At 36.2% G+C, this 23,196-nt stretch overlaps 1 protein-coding gene across 1 annotated transcript in view; it reads right to left on the reverse strand.

Moving 5' to 3' along the window:
* Window positions 1-23,196, reverse strand: part of LOC150110289 (uncharacterized) — a 359,887-nt gene that overhangs the window by 19,858 nt on the left and 316,833 nt on the right. Inside the window, exon 12 of the mRNA XM_090395274.1 lies at window positions 22,246-22,394. Within this exon, the coding sequence (XP_090251400.1) occupies window positions 22,246-22,394 (149 nt within the window). The remainder of the gene's footprint in view (window positions 1-22,245; window positions 22,395-23,196) is intronic.

Below are 23,196 nucleotides of genomic sequence, written 5' to 3' on the forward strand. Positions count from 1 at the left end.
CCACCTTCATTGTCCAAATTACACACTTCAACGATTCATTTCACCTCAGGGGTGGCACCTATTTCTTTGTGAGCTTGTCTGCCAGAGAATGCCTAATTTAGAATCACTGGCTTTTGACCTCCTCTGGCTCAAAGTTTCCATGCCACATTCAGTGACATTCATTTGCTGTATTTATCACTCTCCAAATTCTAAAAACGACTCTTGATCGCTTGACATTCTTATCCATGAAACTCAATCATCTTCAATCCAGTTATCCAAATAGTGAAATCATCTTCCTAGGTGACTTTAATGTTCACAACTCCAAATGACCCTTTTCCAACACCACAGATCAAGCTGGACATGATATAGAAGTTTAAACCATACTTAATGAACTAATGCAAATCATACATTTACCTACTCAAATTCCAGATCACCTGCTCTACTCTCTCATACCTTTGAAGTTATTTTTTTAAACCAGTTCTTCTTGCTACACTGTAGAGGTTACCTCTCCTCTCAATAACTCAGATTACAATCTTGTGAAAGTCCACTTTTAAACAGAATGAGCTCCCTCTCTCCAATCAATTACTCTTGAACCTTGTGTCCTTTGGCATTACATTTACAAATGCACAAAGTAGAATAACCTCTGCAATGTCTGATCTTCCTATGGTCTGACTCAAACACCTGCTCTGAGAAAGTTACAGAAATTATCAAACAATGTCTTGATGGCCTTCATTCCCTATTCTACCTACAACTGCCATTCACTTTACAGCCATGTTTCAACAGAAGATGTGAAGATGTATGAAAGCAGTTGTAGAAAAAAAACTGCTCACTATGGGAGGCTTGCAGCAATAACCCCCCCTCCCCAATTTTATACTCAGCCTATGCTGAAGTACATAATACAAACAGCCATCAGCAAATCCAAATCTGACAAGACCACAAAAAACTCACCTTGTGTCCTCATGGAAGCTGTGCCATTTGGTCTCTTGCAAAATGCCATCAGATGCAACTTTTGCTCATCTCCAGAAGTTGCATCTGATGACTTTCTCTCTTTCATTCAGGTCCCACGATTGCTATAGCACCTAAAGATAAAGCTGACCACTAGCATCAATCATTTCCTCAAACTTCTACAAAGATAACTACAGCAAACTGGCTCTTACCATACCAGATACTGCATGCCATAGAGCCTGTGATCTTTTGGAAAAAAATATATCACAGGAATACTAAACTTGGACACTAAAAAGTCAGTTCAGAAGATGTTTCCACAATTGTACTCAAGTTCTGTGCTGCAGAGATAACGCACACACTTGTCCTTCATCATCTCTATGAACTTTTATATAGCAAACATTTACCTACTCAAATTCCAGATCACCTGCTCCACTCTCTCAATATCTTTGAAGTCTTTTTTTTTTAAACCAGTTCTTCTATTGTCCTACTTTGGCCAAACAGGCAGGACAGCAAATATCAGCATTTCAGAACACAAAGACTACATCCGGTTTCACCAGTACAGACACTCTGGGCTGGCAGACCATGCCTTAAATACCCGCCATAGAATTCGTTGGAAGAAAACTAAAATAATACACCGCAGCAAGTTTTCAAGTACGAAAGATTATTCAAGGAATCATCAACAGCTCTAAAAACGGTAAGTCTCCCAAATTTGGGTGCAATGAAATACCCCAAATTTGGGAGACTTACATTATGAGAACTTCAGCCCAACGGCCAAGACGACCCAATTAGCCTGCCAGAGGGCACCATTGGGACTTTAGGAACAATATTAGTTTCTTGCCTTCTTCCTCATTTGTTTTTGTTAGTGCCTGCATGCACATACCATATTTTTATGTTCCTGAAGATGGCAATGTGACGTTGCCGAAATATTGAAGTCCTTTAATTAATATCCTTTATATATGTTGTTAATTCCGTAAGCTAATTACCAGTTATGTATGACCAACGTATCAGCCTTGCTACTAGAATTACGATCATCCACGAAGATTCCATTGCACGAAAGGCCCGTCAATACAGCAAAATGAGGGTGAAGATATCGAGACAACTAAATCGTCTGACCTTCCTAAAACGCTGCCGGGATAACAAGGTAATCTCAAATTGTGTTAAATTTAAGCACTGTTTTACTTCACAGAAAGCTCTCCGTATTTATAATCGCACTAGCTTCGCCTTATTAAGAGAACAAATTGCTGTGACGCATGTTCTCCTTGCCGACGAAAACAAAACCTTACCAGTGCTAGAGGAAGAACTTTCAGATATGCTCGGCCACGATCTTTGGACGATTCTTTATGACGTCTCATGCGCTTCGGCAACAAAAGAATTCGAAAAAATACGTAGTCAGCACTTAAAAAAATACGAAAACTTGATAAAGAATTCTACTTCCTTACCACAGCCACCACTCAACACGGTAGTCAACCTACCTCTCGTCCGTAGTTTTAAAGCCTGAAGCACTCATCGCACTTTCATGTGGCCACAATTTCGCCCCAGCTCCTAAAACAATACCAGCCGAAGAAATCATGATCTAAATAGAACATGGGATTCGCAACCTTCCTAACCACATCGCCAACAATGTCAGACTGGATGTAGCCAGTGTTCTCACCAAAGCAAAACCTCAAAAAACCAACTTATCCAAAGATGAATATGCAGCTCTACTAGAAATGAAGAAAAACAAAAAAATAGTAATCACCAAAGCAGATAAGGGAAACGGCACTGTGGTGCTCAATCAAAAGGACTACAAAGGTAAGCTTTAGTATTAGACCATACGACCTACCTCCCTATTGAATATAATCTAACCAGCTCTCAGATTAGAACTCTCCACAGACTCCTTAAGAAAGTCACTTCTTGGCCTGTGGAAGTCACTAACAAACTAAAAACCTTATAACTCTAGATCCCCCCCCAATTATATGGACTCCCAAAAATACATTAAAAAAATGTATTTTTGGGAGTCCATTACATCCCATAGTGGATGGCATTGATTCCCCCACATATAAATTAGCCAAACATTTAGCCAAAACACTCACACACTATACTGGCAACACATCATCACACATAAAAAACTCAGCCCACTTTAAAGCCAGTATAGAAAACCTCTCACTCCAACACACTGACATAATGGTCAGTTTTGACGTCTCCTCCCTATTCACTAATGTCTCACTCAAAGAAATCCTAAAGCTCATCCAAGCCAAGTTTCCTCCCGATATCTCAGCCCTATTTCAGTTCACAATGAACTTAGGCTATTTCGTTTGGCAAGGAAAATTCTACAAAAAGATAGAAGACATCCATGGGTTCACCACTTTCCCACAATCTTGGCCAACTTCTTTATGGAGACCTTTTGAAGAGAAAGCCCTTAAACTCTGCCCCACAAAAACCCACTATCTGGCTTCGATACGTGGATGATGTGTTCGCTATTTGGCCACATGGCTCAGATACACTCCACTGCTTCCTAACACACTTAAACAACCAACACCCCAGAGTCCAGTTCACCTTAGAAAAAGAGGAAAACAACACCCTCCCCTTCCTAGACACTTTAATCACTCGCCAGCCTGATGTATCTTTGGTTTTCTCTGTTTACAGAAAACCCACCCATACAGGCAGATACATTCACCAGCAATTCCCTCCCCTCCCTCACAACAATATGGGGTTATAAAAACACTATATAACAGGGCAAAATTAATCTGCTCAGATGATGATGCCCTAACCACTGAACTAAACCACATCCACAACACTTTCTTAGCCAATGGCTATAACCCTAAAAAAATCCAAAAAATACTAAAACCATTAAACCACAACCCCCCCCCCTCCCCAGTAAAGATTACACTAAATCTATCACCATCACCTACATCCGGGGCACCTCTGAGAAAATAACCAATATCCTCAAAAAATATGACTTGACTTCTTGTTATAGACCATATAAAAAGTTGGCATCCCTTATCTGCTCTACCAAAGACCAACCACTTCCTCTAGACCTACCTGGTGTATACCAGGTCCCTTGCAGCTGTAAATTGTCCTACTTTGGCCAAACAGGCAGAACAACAAATATCAGGATTTCAGAACACAAAGCCTACATCCGGTTTCACCAGTACAGCCGCTCTGGGCTGGCAGACCATGTCTTAGATACCCGCCATAGAATTCATTATAAGAAAACTAAAATAATACACCGCAGCAAGTTCAAGTACGAAAGATTATTTAAGGCATCATCAGCAGCTCTAAAAAAAGTTCCGAACCTCAACAAATTAGGGTCCATGACAAATTTGGGAGACTTACATTATGAGAACTTCAGCCCAATGGCTAAGACAACCCAATTAGCTTGTCAGAGGGCACCATTAGGACTTTAGGAACAATATTAGTTTCTTGCCTTCTTCCTCATTTGCTTTTGTTAGTGCCTGCATGCACATACCATATTTTTATGTTCTTGAAGATGGCAACATGATGTTGCCAAAATATTGAAGTTATTCATTAAAGTTGCCTTTAATTAATATCCTTTATATATGTTGTTAATTCCGTAAGCTAATTTCCAGTTATGAACTTTTATATACTCAGTTGGCACTTATCCAAAGGACAGCAGCAGCAGCAAGCATTTATCCAACCTATACCAAAAATGGGAGATAAAAGTGCTGTCTAATCACTGACCCATTGCTATCACCTCAATCCATGCCAAAATAATGGAGAATGTTATCAGTCAACTTCTCCACTGCCCAAAGGCCCACCAATTACTGGTACGTATTTTACCAATCGAGATCCATGGCTGACCTATTAGCCTACATTGCCCACCACTGGACACATACTATGGAAAGGTTAGGGAGAAACATGCTATTGCTCTTGACATATCTAGGGCTTTTGATCATGTTTGGCATCAGGGCCTGCTAAGCAAACTGAATTCCTTCTGTCTACTTGTCATCTGTAATTAGGCAGTGAGCATATCTCTGATCATTCACTGCATTCATGTTGAGTGGCACCCTCTCTTCAAGCTTTGCCACCAATGTAAAAGTACCTCAAGGCTCTGTTCTTTACCTATCCTCTTTCTTCTATACATAAATGACTTACTGTCAATCACCAAGGAGGACAAAGTAGTTCTGTTATATAAAGAAGGCTCCAAGATTGAAGTAGCAAATTACACATCAATTAGTACCTCCACTACCTAGAGGCACTGTTTAATTACTGAAGAAGTTGGTCAAAGACAATATTCAGGAATGAATGAATAAGAATATGATACTCTATGGGGGTACAGCACTTTGCGAAGTGCTGTACCCCTATAGAGTTTTGTGAAGGTTAGATCTTGCCTTAGTAACTTACTCACTATTTATACAGAGTGACAGTTGAATCAGATAAAGGGAATGGCTGCATGATGATATTGCTGGATGTTGCAAAGGCATTTGATAAGAAAACACATGTAACTCAGTACATTAATCAGAATAAATGGAGATGGATACAAAGCAAGTGATATGGATATAAGTGTGGCAGATGGATATCAAGAGTATTATAAAGAATGAATAATTCAGGAGAAAAGGTGAAAAACAGTGTGCCACATGATTCTGTGCTATTTAATTTGCATACCAACAATAAAGGGAATTATTTGACAAAAATTATTCAGTTGTTTGCTGATGATGCAACATTGAGTGGTGTATTAATCAAGGTGATGTAGGGAGCTTGCAGAATGATTTAAATAGGCTGACAGTATGGGGAAAGGGATAATCGATTGCAGTTTAAGTGAAGGATTACAAGCTATGTTCTACATTGATGGAAATGAACTGCAGGAAATTAATGAAGCTAAGGATTTGGGAGTGTTGGTAGATATAGAGTTGAAATTCAGAGAGCATACTTCAAAAAGTGGCTAAAATAGCTCACAGGATTACTTGGTTATTGAAGAATACACTAAAAAGCTATCATTAATCTTTATAAAGCTTTTGATATGTCCACATTTGGATTACTGTGAACAGATTTGGTAATAACCTGGCTTTCTTGGGGGAATGAAGAAGTGGTGGAAAGTATCCAGAGCCCAGAATAACTGAGATTATGAGTGGATTGTGGAATGCTTCTTATGAGAACAGCAAGGACATCAGAAGTAAATTTTTTACTTGGAGAGTAGTGAATGAATAGAATGGGTTGCCAAAGTCTTTTCTGAGTGCTTTGTTGGCAAAGGTGAAAGTAATGGCATGATAAGTATTGTATGGATAGAGTTAGTGGGCTTCCCAAAATTAGTCTTCAGACTCCATGGAGATTCCCATGCAATAATAATAATAAATATTTTGACTATATCCTCTGCAGTGGTTAGCAATCTACTATTTTCATCAATTAATATAATTCTCCCAATAGGATTTCCAACAGATAAGATTGACTGTCCTATTGTAGCATTAATTTGGTTTCTGTGAAGCCAAATTACTTGATTGTGACAGGCTGGCAAGTCTTAAATATGCTGAAGAAGATTAAATTTAAACATCGGCATTCCATAATCATTCTTTCTTCTACATGTCCAGATACTAAAATTTCTGCTTTATTTGGATTCAGTTTTGGACTGCAATTTTGCTGTCCTTATCAAATGAGTCCCTTTCCTAGCTTGTACTTTGTACTTCTCCAGGCAATGTTGCCTCCATAATGCCTTCTTCAAGACTGAACCTTCTGACTACATTTGAACATTGCTACTATCAAATATTTCTTGATTAGGATCACTGATCGCCTTTCTTCCCAACCTCTCATCCCATACTACTGTTTCAAGCTGCCTCCTGAGCCTTTCATAATTAACAGGCCCACCATATTTCAGCATTTCAGGTTAAATATCATCTACTTAGCTGCCTTTTAATCTTCAGTTTATGGTGGCTTTTTATTATTATCATTCAGGCCTCCATGGAGTCAAAAGACTCATCATGGGAGGTCCTTTCTAAAAAACACAGTCTATCATACCACTCCTTAAATGCATTGACCATTCTCGCTCTCACCACTCCATCAGGTAATGCATTCCATGGTTCAACCACCCTCCATGCAAAGAAGCCACTCCTCACCCTTTTTCTCACAGTTTCCTTTCGTAATAGGGATGGCCCCTGGAAGTTATCTTTAGTATTGGTAAGTACACCTGAATACATTCTTCCTAATATTTTCTATTATCAACTTTGTGATCAATGATTCATTCTGTGATAATCTTTCCTCAATTTCTAAGCTTTCTGATTTAAGCTCTGAGGTTAAATATCATCTACTTAGATGCCTTTTAACCCACTTTGGGTTTATGGTGGCTTTTTATACCTTTAGTATTGATAAGTAATTCTCGTCGTTCTACCAATAGTGCCTCCATAGCACAATTGGAAGAACGACGGTACGTTGCACCCTTCAATTGGAAAAGGCCTAAGTTCGGCTCTCGTCATGACGGGAGGTATCTTTATATGGACCTTTTCAATTGATGGTGAGTTAGCCGATCTCATGCGGAGGTAGCAGGGTATTTTCTCCCTGGAAACTCGAGTTTTTCATCCTGCATACAGACAAATCGACCCTTCGGAACACACGCAATTTACAGGCAAAAAATACTAGCAGTGGTGATGGTGGTTGTGGGCAGTAGATGGCATTGATGTAGATGATTGGTAGCAGAGGTTCTGTGTGGTGGTGGAGTTAGGAGAGTTGTATAGTAGGTGTCCACCCGCGATGAGTATTCAGACTCCTTGGAGGTGTCATGAATAATAATAATAATATGTACTCCTGAATGCATTCTTCCTAATATTTTCTATGATCAACTTTGTGATCATTGATTCATCCTGTGATAATCTTTCCTTCATTTCTAAACTTTCTGAGTAACTTCCCAAATATTTTGAAAATTTCATGATGTTCCACTTTTATATTTTCCCCAAAAATCTTTCTATAACTTTTGTTTAGTTACTTTTACATAAGCTTTCCTACATTTTTCTCTATTCTTTATGAAAATAATGCTACCTTTTTTTAGCATAGAACTTTTCATATGATTTCTTCTTTTTATGGATTGCTTCTTAAACTTCCCATGGATTTCTTATCTTTCTATCTTTACAAACAAACTTCATTATATACTTCCTTGACTGAGTTAATCAATGTTTTCTTCCAATTTTACTACTGTCTTTCTAAAGCTTCTTGGTTTGAAACTTCAACAGTCCTCATCTGAGAGTTGATATATTTTTTTAATATATATTCTTTCTAAAACTTTAGTACACTTTGAAATGTGATACTCATTTTTATCATGCTGAATACAACACTAGGTGATGGTTACTTCTTACTTCAAATCCCCTATACACACTTTGTATCTTGGACCAAGCTGACAATATCAATATCAACAACAACTTACCAGACTTTTCTTATTTTCTGTCTGTGCTTTCTCCAAGTATGGATGTCAGTTTAAGGTAAGTTCTGTGCACCCTCTTAGTGGAGCTATACTAGCAATAGCAAAGGTTCTTCTTCTTCTTCTTCTTCTTATTATTATTATTATTTGACACCTCCAGGGAGTCCAAAGACTCATCGAGGGAGAGTATACCAACAGCATCGAATGACTGGACCCCTTCCAACTACTAACCGCGCTCAAACTTACTTAACTGAGCCATTAGTAGCAGAGGCTCTACCATTTGGTGTGATAGTGGATAGAAATTTGAAGTTCAGAGGATACTGCAAAGTAATGAAGTCAATCCACGGGAATTATGCAATACTGAAGAAGACATTGATTAGCAGAGATAAGAAGGTAGTAGCTCAATTGTGCAAGGAACTGATCAGATCAAAGGTGGATAACAGAAATGATAGATATAAGGGTGGTAGCTCCATTGTTTAAGGCACTGATCAGATCACACCAGACGTGGAACAGAAATGATAGCAAATGTTTGTTATAAAAAAAATACTGGTGCATGTAATCTTCAGGTGGTAGATTGAAGATGAAGAGGTGTTATGACAGACATTTCAGCTGTTAAGATGTATTTAGCAGACTGAAACTGGAGAGATTTTTCATATGGTAGAACAAGGAAAAGCAAAAAGGACAAGAGGCCTTTCTCCCTGGGAGTTGTGAAAGGAAATAATGAATATGAAGTAAATTTTTATTTTATTTTATTTATTTATTTATTATTATTATTATTTTTTTTTTGCATGAAGAGTGGTGGAAGCATGAATGTATTGCATAAAAAGATAACAAGAGTGTAGACAGTGAAAGAGTTGAAGGAGTGGTATGATAAAACTGTGTATTGTCTGAGGTGGTTTGTCCACAACAAATCTTATAATCTAGAGGTCCTGGATAATGATAATAATAATAATAAATCTAGTACTACCATTATTATAGGCTTTGCCGTTTACTCCATATTTTCACCACATCTGTATGTTCCACCTTCCTTTTTTGTGTTAGGCTCGATGGCTTGTCATAGTCCAGTAACTTGGCTTCTTTGGAACCTGATTACTGCTTATGATAGGGCAGTTAATTCTATCTGCATTGTCTTCTATTACTGTAAATTGCATCTGTTCTTCTGGTCAGTTTGCCAGTTTGAAAAACCTAAGTTCTTGATAAAAAACCTTGTCACTTCTGTATGAGACCAGCTAACTCACCTTCACATGAAACACCCTGATGAAGGTTCTTCATGTCCTAGGTAAGATTTGAAGCTGGTGTTTTCAACCTAAGGTCTTCTCTGATATCAAATGAACTAAGGAGATTCTATTTGTGTATGAATGGATGTTTTTTTTTTTTTCTAATTCTGTTTAATTCTTCAACAAGAAGCTTCCCCCTTTTTTAATATATATATATATATATATATATATATATTATCATTCATATTTACTCGGTAGATAATGTTATAAAAAATTAGTTTGAATGACTATACACCGAGAATGAAAAAGAATAAAGGTTTAGTGTTAAGATACTACTAGTTTCGTTGATTAAATCAAATTCTTCAGGTATCACAGGCAAAGAATTATATAAAATAACAGAGACATGATAAAATTACATCAACAGATCTAGTATAAAATGCAACAGTACATTTTAAAACAGGAATGAGTGCTGGAGTTCCAATTGAAATTGACTACGTGCATGAGCTTTCACGAGTGCGCCAATACTGAACAGTGGCAATGTGTGCGTCAGAACAATTGTAGCTAAGGCTGTTGTTAATATGGGATGAATCGAGGGAAATTTCTCTAGATTCGATAATCTTTCTTTCAAGTTCATCATAACACACATGGATATTAGAAGTTTGTGGCCAGTCTACGAGGTGTTGGCGGTCTTCATCCGAGTTGATAGAGAAGAGAACGTGGCTAGAGAGAGCGCTGGCCCTGGCACATTGTAAGATATGTCTCTTTGGTGTTCTTCCATACATAAAAGGATGGATTTAGCTGTCTGGCCGTAATATGGTTTGCCACATTCACACAAAATCTTGTAGACTCCTGGATACTGAATAGGAAGATGTCTCACTTTAGGTCTACTTAGCATGAAGCGAAGTTTTGGAAATGTAGTGAAGCAAGTTCTAATGTTGAATTTCTTAAGAATTTTTGCCAGTTTTGGGGTTGATAGAGAAGAGAACGTGGCTAGAGAGAGCGCTGGCCCTGGCACATTGTAGGATATGTCTCTTTGGTGTTCTTCCATACATAAAAGGATGGATTTAGCTGTCTGGCCGTAATATGGTTTGCCACATTCACACAAAATCTTGTAGACTCCTGGATACTGAATAGGAAGATGTCTCACTTTAGGTCTACTTAGCATGAAGCGAAGTTTTGGAAATGTAGTGAAGCAAGTTCTAATGTTGAATTTCTTAAGAATTTTTGCCAGTTTTGGGGAGAGAGAGCTGATGTATGGCAACGATATAAAAGCTCTTGGGGGAGAAAAATCTTCAATAGCAGTTGAGCGATGGAAAGAGAAAATTTTATCAATCTTTTTAAGAGAAGAAACCATTGTTGACATGCACAGAGTCAATTTTAATTGGAATTCCAGCATGCATTCCTGTTTTAAAATGTACTATTGTGTTTTATACTAGATCTGTTGATGTAATTGTATCATGTCTCTGTTATTTTATATAATTCTTTGCCTGTGATACACGAAGAAGTTGATTTATTCAACGAAACTAGTAGTATCTTAACATTAAACCTTTATTCTTTTTCATTCTCAGTGTATAGTCATTCAAACTAATTACATATATATATATATATATATGTATATATATTTATTTATATTTATATATTGATTACTTTCTCTAACAACTCAAAAAATGTATTTGCTTTTTCCCTACTAGAACATTCCACAGAAAAACAGGCAAAGATAATCTGATTATCCAATTTCCTTTCATGAAGTTGTCAGTTTCATTCTATTTGAAATTATTTGAAGAGCACCACAAAAGAGTGTAAAAATTCGATGCAGCCAGAAAAGAATTTTGCATAACAAGTACTTCAAGCTTTTACAGATAGGCAAAACCCAGAATACCTGTAAATAATCTTTTGCTTTAGTATTCAGTATTGTATGTAGCATGTGTACAGTCCAACGGGAATTAGCTATCTCTTTGAAAAACAAAAGATGTAAAATTGTCAAGGCTAAAGGAAACGCCCTACAGTCGGAAAGCCGTTTGAAATTTTGTTTACAAGTTCGACTCTAAGTAACCTCAAGGTCAATGCAGAAAGGGGGCAGCAAGATTCAAACGAATGTTCCGCTAGCTGACATAATTTGATTATAACATGAAGATGGAGAATGAAAGGGATCGGCAAAAGTTTCAGAACCAGGAATCACATGATAACTTAAGGGGTTCACATAAGTGCATGCAAGGAATGCACAGGATTGAAAAAAACTGAACCCAGGGTTTCGGAACCGAGACGGATATAAGAGGGTGAAAAGAAAGGAGCGAAGAAAAGAGAGGACATAGTATGAATCTAGAGTGAAGCCCTGACATGCCGAGGAGAAAGCCGAAGGTCTAAAGGGAGAAATGCCACATGCTATCATAGCCCAGAAGCGAACATGACCAGGGGATGTACAGCCAAGGAGCAGCCTAACTTGTCCGTGAAGGCCCCGACAAATCGTGACCCTTTGCTAGTGTGTTTAGTATGCCGATGAATAGTCACCCAAATCCCACGAGCTGACATGATGAGCTGCCGGTAATCCAAGGACCTAAGAGAAAAGAGTAAAGGGAAAAAGGAATCGTAGGAAGTCGCAGCCAGCGGAAATTGAAGGATGCGCCCTTATAGAAGACAGCCCACATGAGTTTGAATATTATCTTGTTAAGACTGAGCGACAATTCAATTAAGTGGGACATTAATAGCCTGAGTATACTTAAAGACTCGTTCTGTCGGAAACTTGTTGACGCATCAATGAATGAGTTTAGCTCATTCCTAGGGAAAGATTTATGTTATGGCTTAATCTAATGATTGTATATATTAATCTAATGATTGTATATATTCTTGTGTGGCTTCTCTTAGCTTATGATTGTGTTATGTTTTCAATACTGTTTTTCCACATATTGAGAAATTTTGTTAAAGATAATTCCTTGAGTTAAACAATTAACGTAATGTGTACTTTATTGAAGCAAGATACAGTCGATTCCGTTTAATTGGGCCACCGGTTAATTGGAGCAGCCGCTTTTTTGGGCCAAATCTCAAAGAACAGAAACCAAACCAACATATTAATATATAATTTAAATGCTTAACTGGAACAGTAGCGGAAAAGGAATTTGGCAATTTTTGATATATTTTATGGATTTTTCGAAAATATGGCAACACTACGTACACTAATATTTGGCAACACTAGCGTGATGTGAATCAGTTATCTTTCATCGTGCGTCTGGAAAGTAAGCGTATGCTTAAGAATCTACCCTTACTATATACTGTACCTAGCGATATCGATTTATTGTGTCAATTTTATTTAAAATTTTTAAATCTTTGCCAAGATGCCAAGAAATGATTTTACACTTTCAAGTAAAATTGCTTTGCTGGATAAAATTAAAAGCCAGCCATTAAATACAAGCCATCATAGACTTGCTGATATAACTGGTGTACCAAAATCTACCATAGCGCATCTCCTACAACAAGAAAATCAACTGCGTGAGGAGTGGACATTACAGAAAGAAATTCCAGGAACATCCAAAAGAAAGCGTGATGGAAAGGATCCAGAAGTCGAAGAAGCATTAGATCAATGGTTTTCTATAGTTAGCAAGTGAGGCGTGAATATCAGCAGCCCAGTGTTGAAGGTGCAGAGGAGATCGCTAAAAAGCTGGACCACAACAATTTTAAAGCAACTGCTGGTTAGTTGTGTCGATGGAAAGCGAGACACAATATCAAATTTAAAAAAGCGCATGGTGAAAAGGGCAGCGCCGACAATGTAAGCACTGAACAATGGCAAAATGCTAAAATCCTTACTTTTTTTGAGAATTTCTGTTCAGATGATATTTACAACGTTGATGAAACCGGCCTCTATTATCGAGCTATGCCAGATGTCTCCCTGTGTTATAAGCACATTGCACCGTCAGGGTATAAAAGGGCAATGGACTGCATTACTGTGTTATGCTGTGCAAATATGTTGGGTACGGACAAACGAAAACTACTAATCGTAGGAAAAAATGCTAAGCCTCGATGCTTTAAGGGGTTAAGAATAGAGAGTTTACCAGTAGAGTACCATGCCAATATTAATGCGTGGATGACTTCTGAAAATTTTCGGAATTGGCTTACAAGTTGGGAGGTAGAATTACAACGTAAGAAGAGGAAAATTTTGTTGCTTCTCGATAATTGTGCTGCACACCCTCATTTAGATAATCTAAAAAATATAAGGCTCGAATTTCTTCCTCCTAATACAACATCCTTAGTGCAACCAATGGACATGGGGATAATAAAAAATTTAAAGACGTTGTATCAAGGAAAATTGGTTAATTACATACTGGAATCCATTGATGAAAACCTATTAACAAGTTCATCAACAGCCAGAGAGAGAGAGATCAGTGCAAAAATTTCCATTTTGCAAGCAATACAGTTTGTCTCTGACAGTTGGTGAGCTATAAAAAGCAGCACAATACAAAACTGCTTTGCTGTTTGCGGTTTAAAACCTTTGGAGGTTCTTGAAATTTTGAATAGTGATGAAAATGAAGACATACTGCAAGCTCCTATCATGAATAATGAAGAATTTTCAACAATAGATGACAATTTACCATGTTACGATGAAAATGAAAACTTTGAAGATGCAATTGTTGAAGTCATTAAATCCAAACGTCAAAAATTCGATGAAGAATGTGATGATGAGGATGATGACCCACCTGTGCTTGTAACTAATTGTGAGGCCAAAAAATTTATAGTCGGGTTACAGCGTTATTTTATGCAGGAAGGTAATGAAGGAAGCCCTACATCTGCACTGAATATCTGTGCTGATTTTGTAGAACTGCAAAATTTCAAAAGCAAAAGACAGACTACACTTGATGCATTTTTGGAGAATTAAACTTTGAAATTGTAAAAGTTATCATGTATGCATTATTTTTTCTGCACAATTCATAGTACAAATATTTTCTGTATTTTGGTTTAATAAACCATTAAAATAGGTACCTAATTATTAATTTTTTTTACCTACTTATTCATTTACCTGCATATTACATATTTTATTTTAGAATTTATTATTAGTTCATTTAACTGGGGCAGCCGCTTAATTGGGCCAAAATGGATTAGTCCCAATTTCCCAATTCTGCTGAAAGATAAATCAGTTTCTTAAATTTAGTTAATAATAATAAATTAATTCACAGTTCTTAAATTAAAAAGCAAATGACACAAACAAATTAAAATTCATCAACTATAAAATAGAAGAAATTAAGGATTTTACATACTTGGGAGCAAATGTAAATACCGAAGGTGGAACTAACAGAAATATAATGCAAAGACTTACAAAAGCAAATACTGCTTAAAAAAATTACATAATATAAGAAAATCATCCAAATATCATAATAAAACTAAATAAAGATCGTTAAATAGCAATGTTAAGTCAGTATTATTAAGCACCTCCATAGCGCAATTGGAAGAATGATGGTACATTGTGCCCTTCGATTGGTTCCCTAAGTTGTGCTTGAAGTTTGATTCTCGTCATGAAGAGAGGATCTTTATATGGTAATTTTGCAACTAAAGGTTTGTTAGCTGATCATATATGGAAGTAGCAGGTTTGTTTTCTCCCAGAAACTAAGGTTTTTCATCTCACATATAGACAAAACACACACAATTTAGCCAAAAAATAAATAGTAAATAAATAAATATATATATACAGGTATCCCTTGTTAACATGGTTTTTCTTAACACAGCAAAATTAATTGCGGCAATCCCTTGATATACACGGCAAGAGTTTTGATTAATGCACCTTTAACCATGCAGAGCTTGCAGCTGATCTGAGAGATACATGCAAACTGTTTAATATAAATATCCTTACACAATTCAGTGTATAGTTGGAGGTCATGAGTAGCTGTGCATTCATATGTTACAAGTGATATTCTGCACTGTTTTTTGCTGTCAGTTTGGTTTAACATGTTATGTAAAGGTTTGTGACATTTGACAATAAATTGTATCTGAGAGATACCGCGACCTCCAATGTTAGTATAGTATGGCTTAGTTGTTGTTGTTGTGTTTTTTTTTCTTTGTTCAATAATTTCTAGATTGTAACTGAAAATAAATAAACCATCATGTATTACTGAAATAGAGAGCCAAAGGCTTATTTATCATACATGTCCTCTAGAAGATGTGTTTTACATTATGGAAAATACTAAGGAATATGATCTGGAGCTTACTCCACCTTTACTACAAGTTGCCCATAAGGTTGATTATGCTTGCATCTGCCGAAACTTTTAGTTTCTATATCTACGCTAACCACTCGACCAGCCAGCATGGCTGGTCGAGTGGTAAGCGTATCCGCTCTCTCCCGCTAAAAGGCTGTGGGTTCGAATCCTGCCGTGGGCATGGAAGATTGTGATTGTCTGTGGAAATACTAGTGGTGGTGATCGGCGGTAGATAGCTTTGGTGTAGTTGCAGTCGGTTGGTGGAGATAGAGTTGTAGAGCAGGTGCCCTCCCCTCAATGAGTCTATAGACTCTCTGGAGGTGTCAAATAATAATAATAATAATAAAATATATTCGGCACGAAACTCTTGTAGTTTCTATATTCGGCTATGAAATAATATTGGATTCAATATCCACTTAATTTGTACCATCATGTACTATATTTGCAGTGTTTTTTCTTTATGATTTATTGCATTTTAGCACATACTAGTAATGATGTATCTCTCAGATATGCATTGACCTACGCTGCAATTTTTACCGCCGCGAGCTCTGCAGGGTTACATTTACCACGCAAAAACATGCAAGCCTCGTGACGTGAGCATGATGACGTCATTCCTCCTAAGAATTATTAATACAGTAATCGATCATGGACGAATTGTAATTTTTACCATTGATTATTAGATTTGATTAATGTGATTTTGATGTACATGGTAACATCAGGAGATTAATTAACCACGTTAATCAAGGGATACCTGTATATATATATATATATATATATATACACACTAGTGGTGGTGGTAATCAGTAGATGGCTTTAGTGTAAATGATGATGGTGGTTCAGTATAGTTGGTGGATTAAGTGGAGGAAACGGAGAGTTGTTGAGTAGGTGCCCTTCCTTGATGAGCCTTTGGAATCATTGGAGGTGTCATGAAATAATAATAATAATATGGATCACAGAAGGAAATTGACCAAAAAAAAATCCACTAAATTAAACAGTTTACAAAACAAACTGCATAAAATATTAAAAATATTTTGGCCTCAACATATAACAAATGATGACTTATATAAACTGACTAAGCAAAAAAGCACTGCCAATGAAATTAAAAAAAAACACAGATAGAAATGGATTGGACATATACTAAAAATGGATGTTGGGAATGGCTTCTGTATAGATTTCAAAAGGAAAAACCTAAATGAACTTTGCAGAGAATAACATGAAGGAAAGAAAGAAAAATGGCTAGTTGAAAGAGTTGTATAGAAGCTGAATTAGTGGCACAAAGAAGATAATAAATAAGCAAGCAAGCAAGTAAAACTGGTCACAACATCTTTGTTAAAATACCTTGTACACTGCATGCTAAATATTTCTAAAAGCAACTTAAATGCTTATTCTTTCATTTACTAAACTGTCGGAAGTTTATTTTGTACTTGGTTAGACTATAATAAATTTAGTTTAATCCTTTATCCAAGTGTAAGCAAACAAAGTTTGTGCCTGAAAATATCTTCAGGACTGAGGTAAGGTGGTATATCCTTAGGCAACTCGCAGCAAAGGTGGAACAAGCTCTCATCACTCCTTGTCTCAGTATTTGCCATAATGCAAAGCACATCTCCTTGCAGACATGTATACTGCTATGCATTAAGGGAAGGGCCACTACCCAGACCAGTTTCGACCTTTATTGAGGTCTCATCAGCGGGAGCCAGGCCCAGAGTGGTGATACTAAGCCAGAAGCAAAGGAGAGGTCATATTTACCTATAGAAGTTGCCAACTGATGTACCACCTTATTATTAAATTACTCTAGAGTTAGAGAAAGATGTTGGAAGTTTATTTTGCACTTGGCTAGACTATAATAAATTTAGTTTAATCCTTTATCCAAGTGTAAGCAAACAAAGTTTGCGCTTGAAAATATCTTCAGGACTGAGGTAAGGTGGTGCAACTCGCAGCAAAGGTGGACCAAGCTCTCATCACTCCTTGTCTCAGTATCTCCCATAATGCAAAGCACATCTCCTTGCAAACATGTATACTGCTATGCATTAAGGGAATATATAATAAGGGATTCCCTTAATGCATAGCAGTATACATGTCTGCAAGGAGATGTGCTTTGCATTATGGGAGATACTGAGACAAGGAGTGATGAGAGCTTGGTCCACCTTTGCTGAAGTTGCCTAGGGATGTACCACCTTACCTCAATCCTGAAGATCTTTTCAGGCGCAAACTTCGTTTGCTTACACTTGGATAAAGGATTAAACTAAATGTATTATATTTACTAAACTGTATTTATATGCAGTTTATAAACAAATTGTCACAACTGTCCTACCACTCAAATTTAAACAAATTTGCAGTTCTTTTCTGCCTTAATTTAGACAGTGACATTTTGAGGATTTAATGCACTAAAACTGATAATGCAATATTTCTCATATTAGTGTTATTCTTTTCCTTTTTTGGCTAGCTATAACTTGTAAAATTTATGATTACTAAATCAATTCACTTAAATCTGTGTAGCTACAAAAATTCATTGCTATTTGCATGAGTTCAAGTGACTTTATTGTTTAGACAGTAGATACTCTATATCCATACTATTAATATAATCCAATATGACAACAAAATAGAAAACTGCATTCTGAATGGAGAGCCTATAGAACAAGTAAAATATTTCAGCTATTGAGGTGCAGTTTAGTTTCATGTAAAGATGGCAAGTTAAATCTGGAAACAGACAAGAGAATAAGCAAAGCTGGTATGGTGGGTAGCCAGCTGAATAAGTTTATATGGAATAATGGAGAAATTAGCCAAAACACTAAACTAGCAGTATACAATTTTTTAAAACAGTTTAAAAACTGATTTGAACTAGCAGTGTTCAAAGCAGTTTTTAGTTATGGATCTGAGCGTTAGGTTAGAAATAAAGCACTTGATCAAAGATTAGAGACCACAGATATAAGAGTTCTTAGAAAAAGGGCCTGAACACATGGCATCAATAGCTTCTAATCTAAGGACTAATCAGGACTAATCTAAGGTGGTATGGTCACTTAAATAGAATGGAAGAGGAAAGGTAAGCAAAACTGGTGTTTGATGCCAAGATGGCAGGAAAAAGACAAAGAGGAAGACCAAGGTCTATCTGGATCGATTCAGTTCAGAGGTGCCCTAGAAGAACAAAATGTTAGATACAACAATATCAGAGCTGAGAAGTAATAGACTAATTTGGAGGAAAATTGTTGATAGGAGGTTAATAATAATGTAAAGTTAATCATATAGTGCTGTCAGTAGGAATGTCATAGGAAACTGATGATGATGATGATGATGATGAGAATGACTAAGAGAAATTAATTTTTTTTTCAACTAGTTTCCTATGTGAATACAGCAGCACATTTCTTCAAGAATATGAAGTTAACAAAATCAATTATATATAAAAGCAAAATAAATCTTATCAAAAATATTAATAGAATCAATAAAAAAAAGCAATGCAATGGGCATCTGCTTACTGCAATTAATTAACACCAAAAAATAATGAATAGTAAAAACAAACGACTGTTCCATTTTCAAAGAAAAATGTGTATGTTAAAATAAACAGTTGACAATAAACCAGTCAAATTAGAATTTGATTAGAATTGGCAATCTGTTGTAAAACAAAACACGATCCCATCTATGAAATCAGAATTCATTAATTCAATGAAAAATAACAAGTGTGTGTGTGTGGGGGGGGTCAGTTTTAATGGATGAAATTCTTTGGTTATTTTTATTGTAGATGCTTAAGGATCAGAGTTTCCACTTATGTCTGGAAGAAGACTGCCAGGAATTCTCACTCTCCTGATGTTGTTACCAGTGTGTGTGACAAGCAGCAAAAAAATTTAGATGTCTGATGTGAACAGGTTCTTAACATTCTTCTAAATCAACAGGACTATAAGCCAAATGGGCTGATTGGGCCCTGCACTATGTGATGAAGCAAGAAATTGAAATCGATAAAATTTGGAAGTTTTTTACTGAACACACAACAAAAAAATTTCTTTAAAATTAGTTGTTGTTTTTTTTTTTTTTGTAAAAGTACAATCAGTGAATAAATATGTTAATTATTATTTGATATTTAATGTTGTTTAACAGCATATATTACTGATTCCTAAATATCCTAAATTAGGGGGCCCACCAAAATGATTCCAATTCTGTCCAGCATTTGATACAGCCAGGAATGTCAGTGAGAAGTGAATCACATTCTTCGAAAAAGAAAATAATAAATTTTCACCTATTTCAGTTTCAACATCCGACTTAGGATAAATGCATATGACTCAATATGAGAATCAATTCCTAAAAAATGCATTGTCATGGTCAGGATCATTTGATATGTGCCTCACCAACAATTTCCTTCAGATTTTGCATCAAGAGTACTTTTGTAGCCTCCATAATTAAGTTCTGACGTAGCTTCTTGATTGAAGTTAAGGATTTTTTCTTTACAGTGTCACCAGGATGAGAATGATCAAGTTCCTTCACATCTTCCAACAGTATCTTAAGGCTGAGATTTGCTCCAATATGTGCCACTTCGCTTTTTTTTTTTTTTTTTTTTTTTTTGTGATTTAGTCCAATGGCTTCAGAATTAAGCACAATTTGAGACTACAAATTTTTCATGCTGCTGACAAAGATGTTGGTTCATATTCTCACAGACTTTGCTGATATTACCTGTAGCATTTCTGATGTAACTCTTCCAGGATCCTTTTATTGACAGCCTGCATTTTCTATTGGTAACCATGAAGCACTGCTAAAATATGAGCTTATGGTATTTTCCTAAAGCTTGCGAAGACGTGCTGATCCATTGGATGTATCAGTGAGATGGTATTTGAGGGGAAATTTCACTTTTATGAATCTTTGGAAATACTCAAATGAACTAAGACATTATCAACAAATATGAGGGCCTTCTTTGCCAAGTTCATAGTCATTTTTATCTGAAGAGATCAGATAAAAATCATTGAGGTCAAGACTTAAACATATTTTTCAATGTTATCAAGTTCTTGGAATGATAGATAAGGAGTGGCACGATTTTGAAATCTGAGGCATTCATTCCTAACATTAATATTATATTATACAATCTTTCAAAGCCTTGTGTTATAATGGATATTCCTCCTGGCATTGTTTTTTAGAGGTGGCCAGTTTTGTCAAATTTGAACATTTATGAAGATGAATAACCTTGGACAAGTTCTGTAAAATTTCCCACAAATCTGTTAGCTGCAACAGTTTTATCTGCTGATGTTGGCACCTCATGCTTCATAGTGATTTGGTCTCAGTTCTGTGGGCTGCCAGCTAGTGTTGTGGACAATGAAGTCCCCCAGGAAGATGACTTCAATATTTGGAGAGTAGGATTGAAGAAGATTTAACATCTAAGAAAAGGTGACTGAAGAGTTCAGGCTGGTTGTTGGCATTAAGGGAGTGTTAGTTGGTTTGTTCACTGTCTTGCATAGTTAGTTTAGTATATTGACTGTTTACTCTCTTATTCCATATAATTTTTATAGTTAACTTCCTCTGTTTTGCTTATTCCATGTCTATTTCTGTATTTAATTTGCCATCTTCCCTAAAAATTGGGTCTAAATAGCTGAAATATTTAGCTTGTTCTATAGGTTACACACTCAGGATGCAGTTCTTGTTTTCAATGTTCTCATTTATTTTCATAGTTGCCTTTTTTATTGCTGTGCTTTAACAGATTACATATGAAGATCAGCAATAAAAAAGGCAACTATGAAAATAAATGAGAACATTGAAAACAAGAACTGCATCCTGAGTGTGTAACCTATAGATTTAGATTTATTAGATTTAGTTAAAGAATTCTGCAGATGTACTGGTTTTATTTAAGAGTATAACATCACCTGAATAAAGTAAAGTGGCAAGTTCATTATCTCCAGTTTTGGTACTGGGTTTAATGCTATTTTCTTTCAAAATTTCATCCATATAGGATGAATAATATCAGAGATAGTGTCAAACCCTGCTTTGAAAGTTCTGTGTCTGTAGTCATTCTCGATGTAAGGCATAGAACTGTTTTTCCAATCTACAACGTGATTTGATGTTGAGAAATGATGAGCTAAACCAGATGTGATAATTCTATTGTGATTGACATCCCCCACATGTTCCTTCTGTCTTATTTCAAAACTTCTAGAGGTCTGTCCAATGTAAGAAAGGCCACACGTGCATGGAATTTCATATACTCCAGGAAATTTGAAGAAAGGTACCTCATCTTTGGGTGATCTTAAAACTTGTTTGATCGTGGTAGTTGCAACTACCACGATCAACTATCTCTACTTCCTTTAAAGTTGTCCCACCAAGTGTATACTTTGCATCCCATTGTTGCTTACCAAATCTTAAAACCTTACACTTTGCAACATTGAACTGACAGTTCCACTTACCTGCCCATTCATGCAATCTATTCAAGTCCTCCTTTAAGGGCATAATATCTGCTTGACTTTGCATTGCTCTCCTCAATTTTGCATCATCTGCATATCACGATATTACTAATAAATATACTTTTATATACTTAATACTTTTCTACTATTTTGTACTTTTTTTTTCATCCATTTTTTCTTTCAAAACCAAACAATTAACTCATACTATACATTCTGAATCTTACATCATTGAACCCAAAGCACTCAGCCATATCTTTCTCTTTTTGTTCTAGCCTCCTTCGGACCATCTCTGCTTCCCTACGTGCAAGTTCTGCTGGATCCATCATTGGCATCTCTGGGTTTTCAGATGTATCTTCTTTACCATCTTCATCTACTAAACAAATAAGAACATATTATTCATCAGTGGTATATTTAACTTACAATTAAACACATAAATAAACAGTAAACAGATGAAGAGATATTGCATATAAGGAAGAAACAAAATTAGGATAAAAATCTACACATGGAACAACACATAGAGTCATTTGAGAAATGGTAAAAAAGTTGCATATGTAGCTTTAGAGCCTATAATTTAGTGTACAAAATTATACATTGCATCCATATTCTATATGGACACAGGATTGGAACTCTTTTTTTTTTTTTAAATGCAATGACTGGTATGATTGTGAAGTGGAAGCTATTGCATTTAAAAAAAAAAAAAGAAGAGTTCCAATCCTGTGTTGTCTTGAATTGTTTATAACCCATTAGGTTGAAAAACCAATATATTATTATTATTATGTGACACCTCCAGGGAGTTCAAAGACTCATCGAAGGAGGACACCTACTTTTCATCTCTCTGTCTCTATCACTCAATCTGCCAACTGCTACCAACCGCAACTTCACCAATGCAGTGGTGTAGCTTTTGCCGCCCGGGGCGGTCCCTGAGTTTGCTACCCCTCTCAATACACATCAAAAATACTACAAAAAGTCAAAACCACGTATAGGGAAATAAATTAAAACACAATGTTTATTTTTGAAGTAAAACTTTAATTTCAACATTCTAAAATGTTATTTTTCTTGCTTTTCTGTTAGCAAAATCGTCGATGACATTGGCAAAGTCTATTTCATAGTAATGCAAGTAATTCTTATTCAGTTTTATTTAGAAAAACTCCTCTCACAACTAGCAACGCTTACAG

This window comes from Typopeltis vanoorti, chromosome 1, assembly GCF_054136105.1.
Source record: "Typopeltis vanoorti isolate ZY-2024b chromosome 1, IOZ_Tvanoo_1.0, whole genome shotgun sequence".
Taxonomy (NCBI): domain Eukaryota; kingdom Metazoa; phylum Arthropoda; class Arachnida; order Uropygi; family Thelyphonidae; genus Typopeltis; species Typopeltis vanoorti.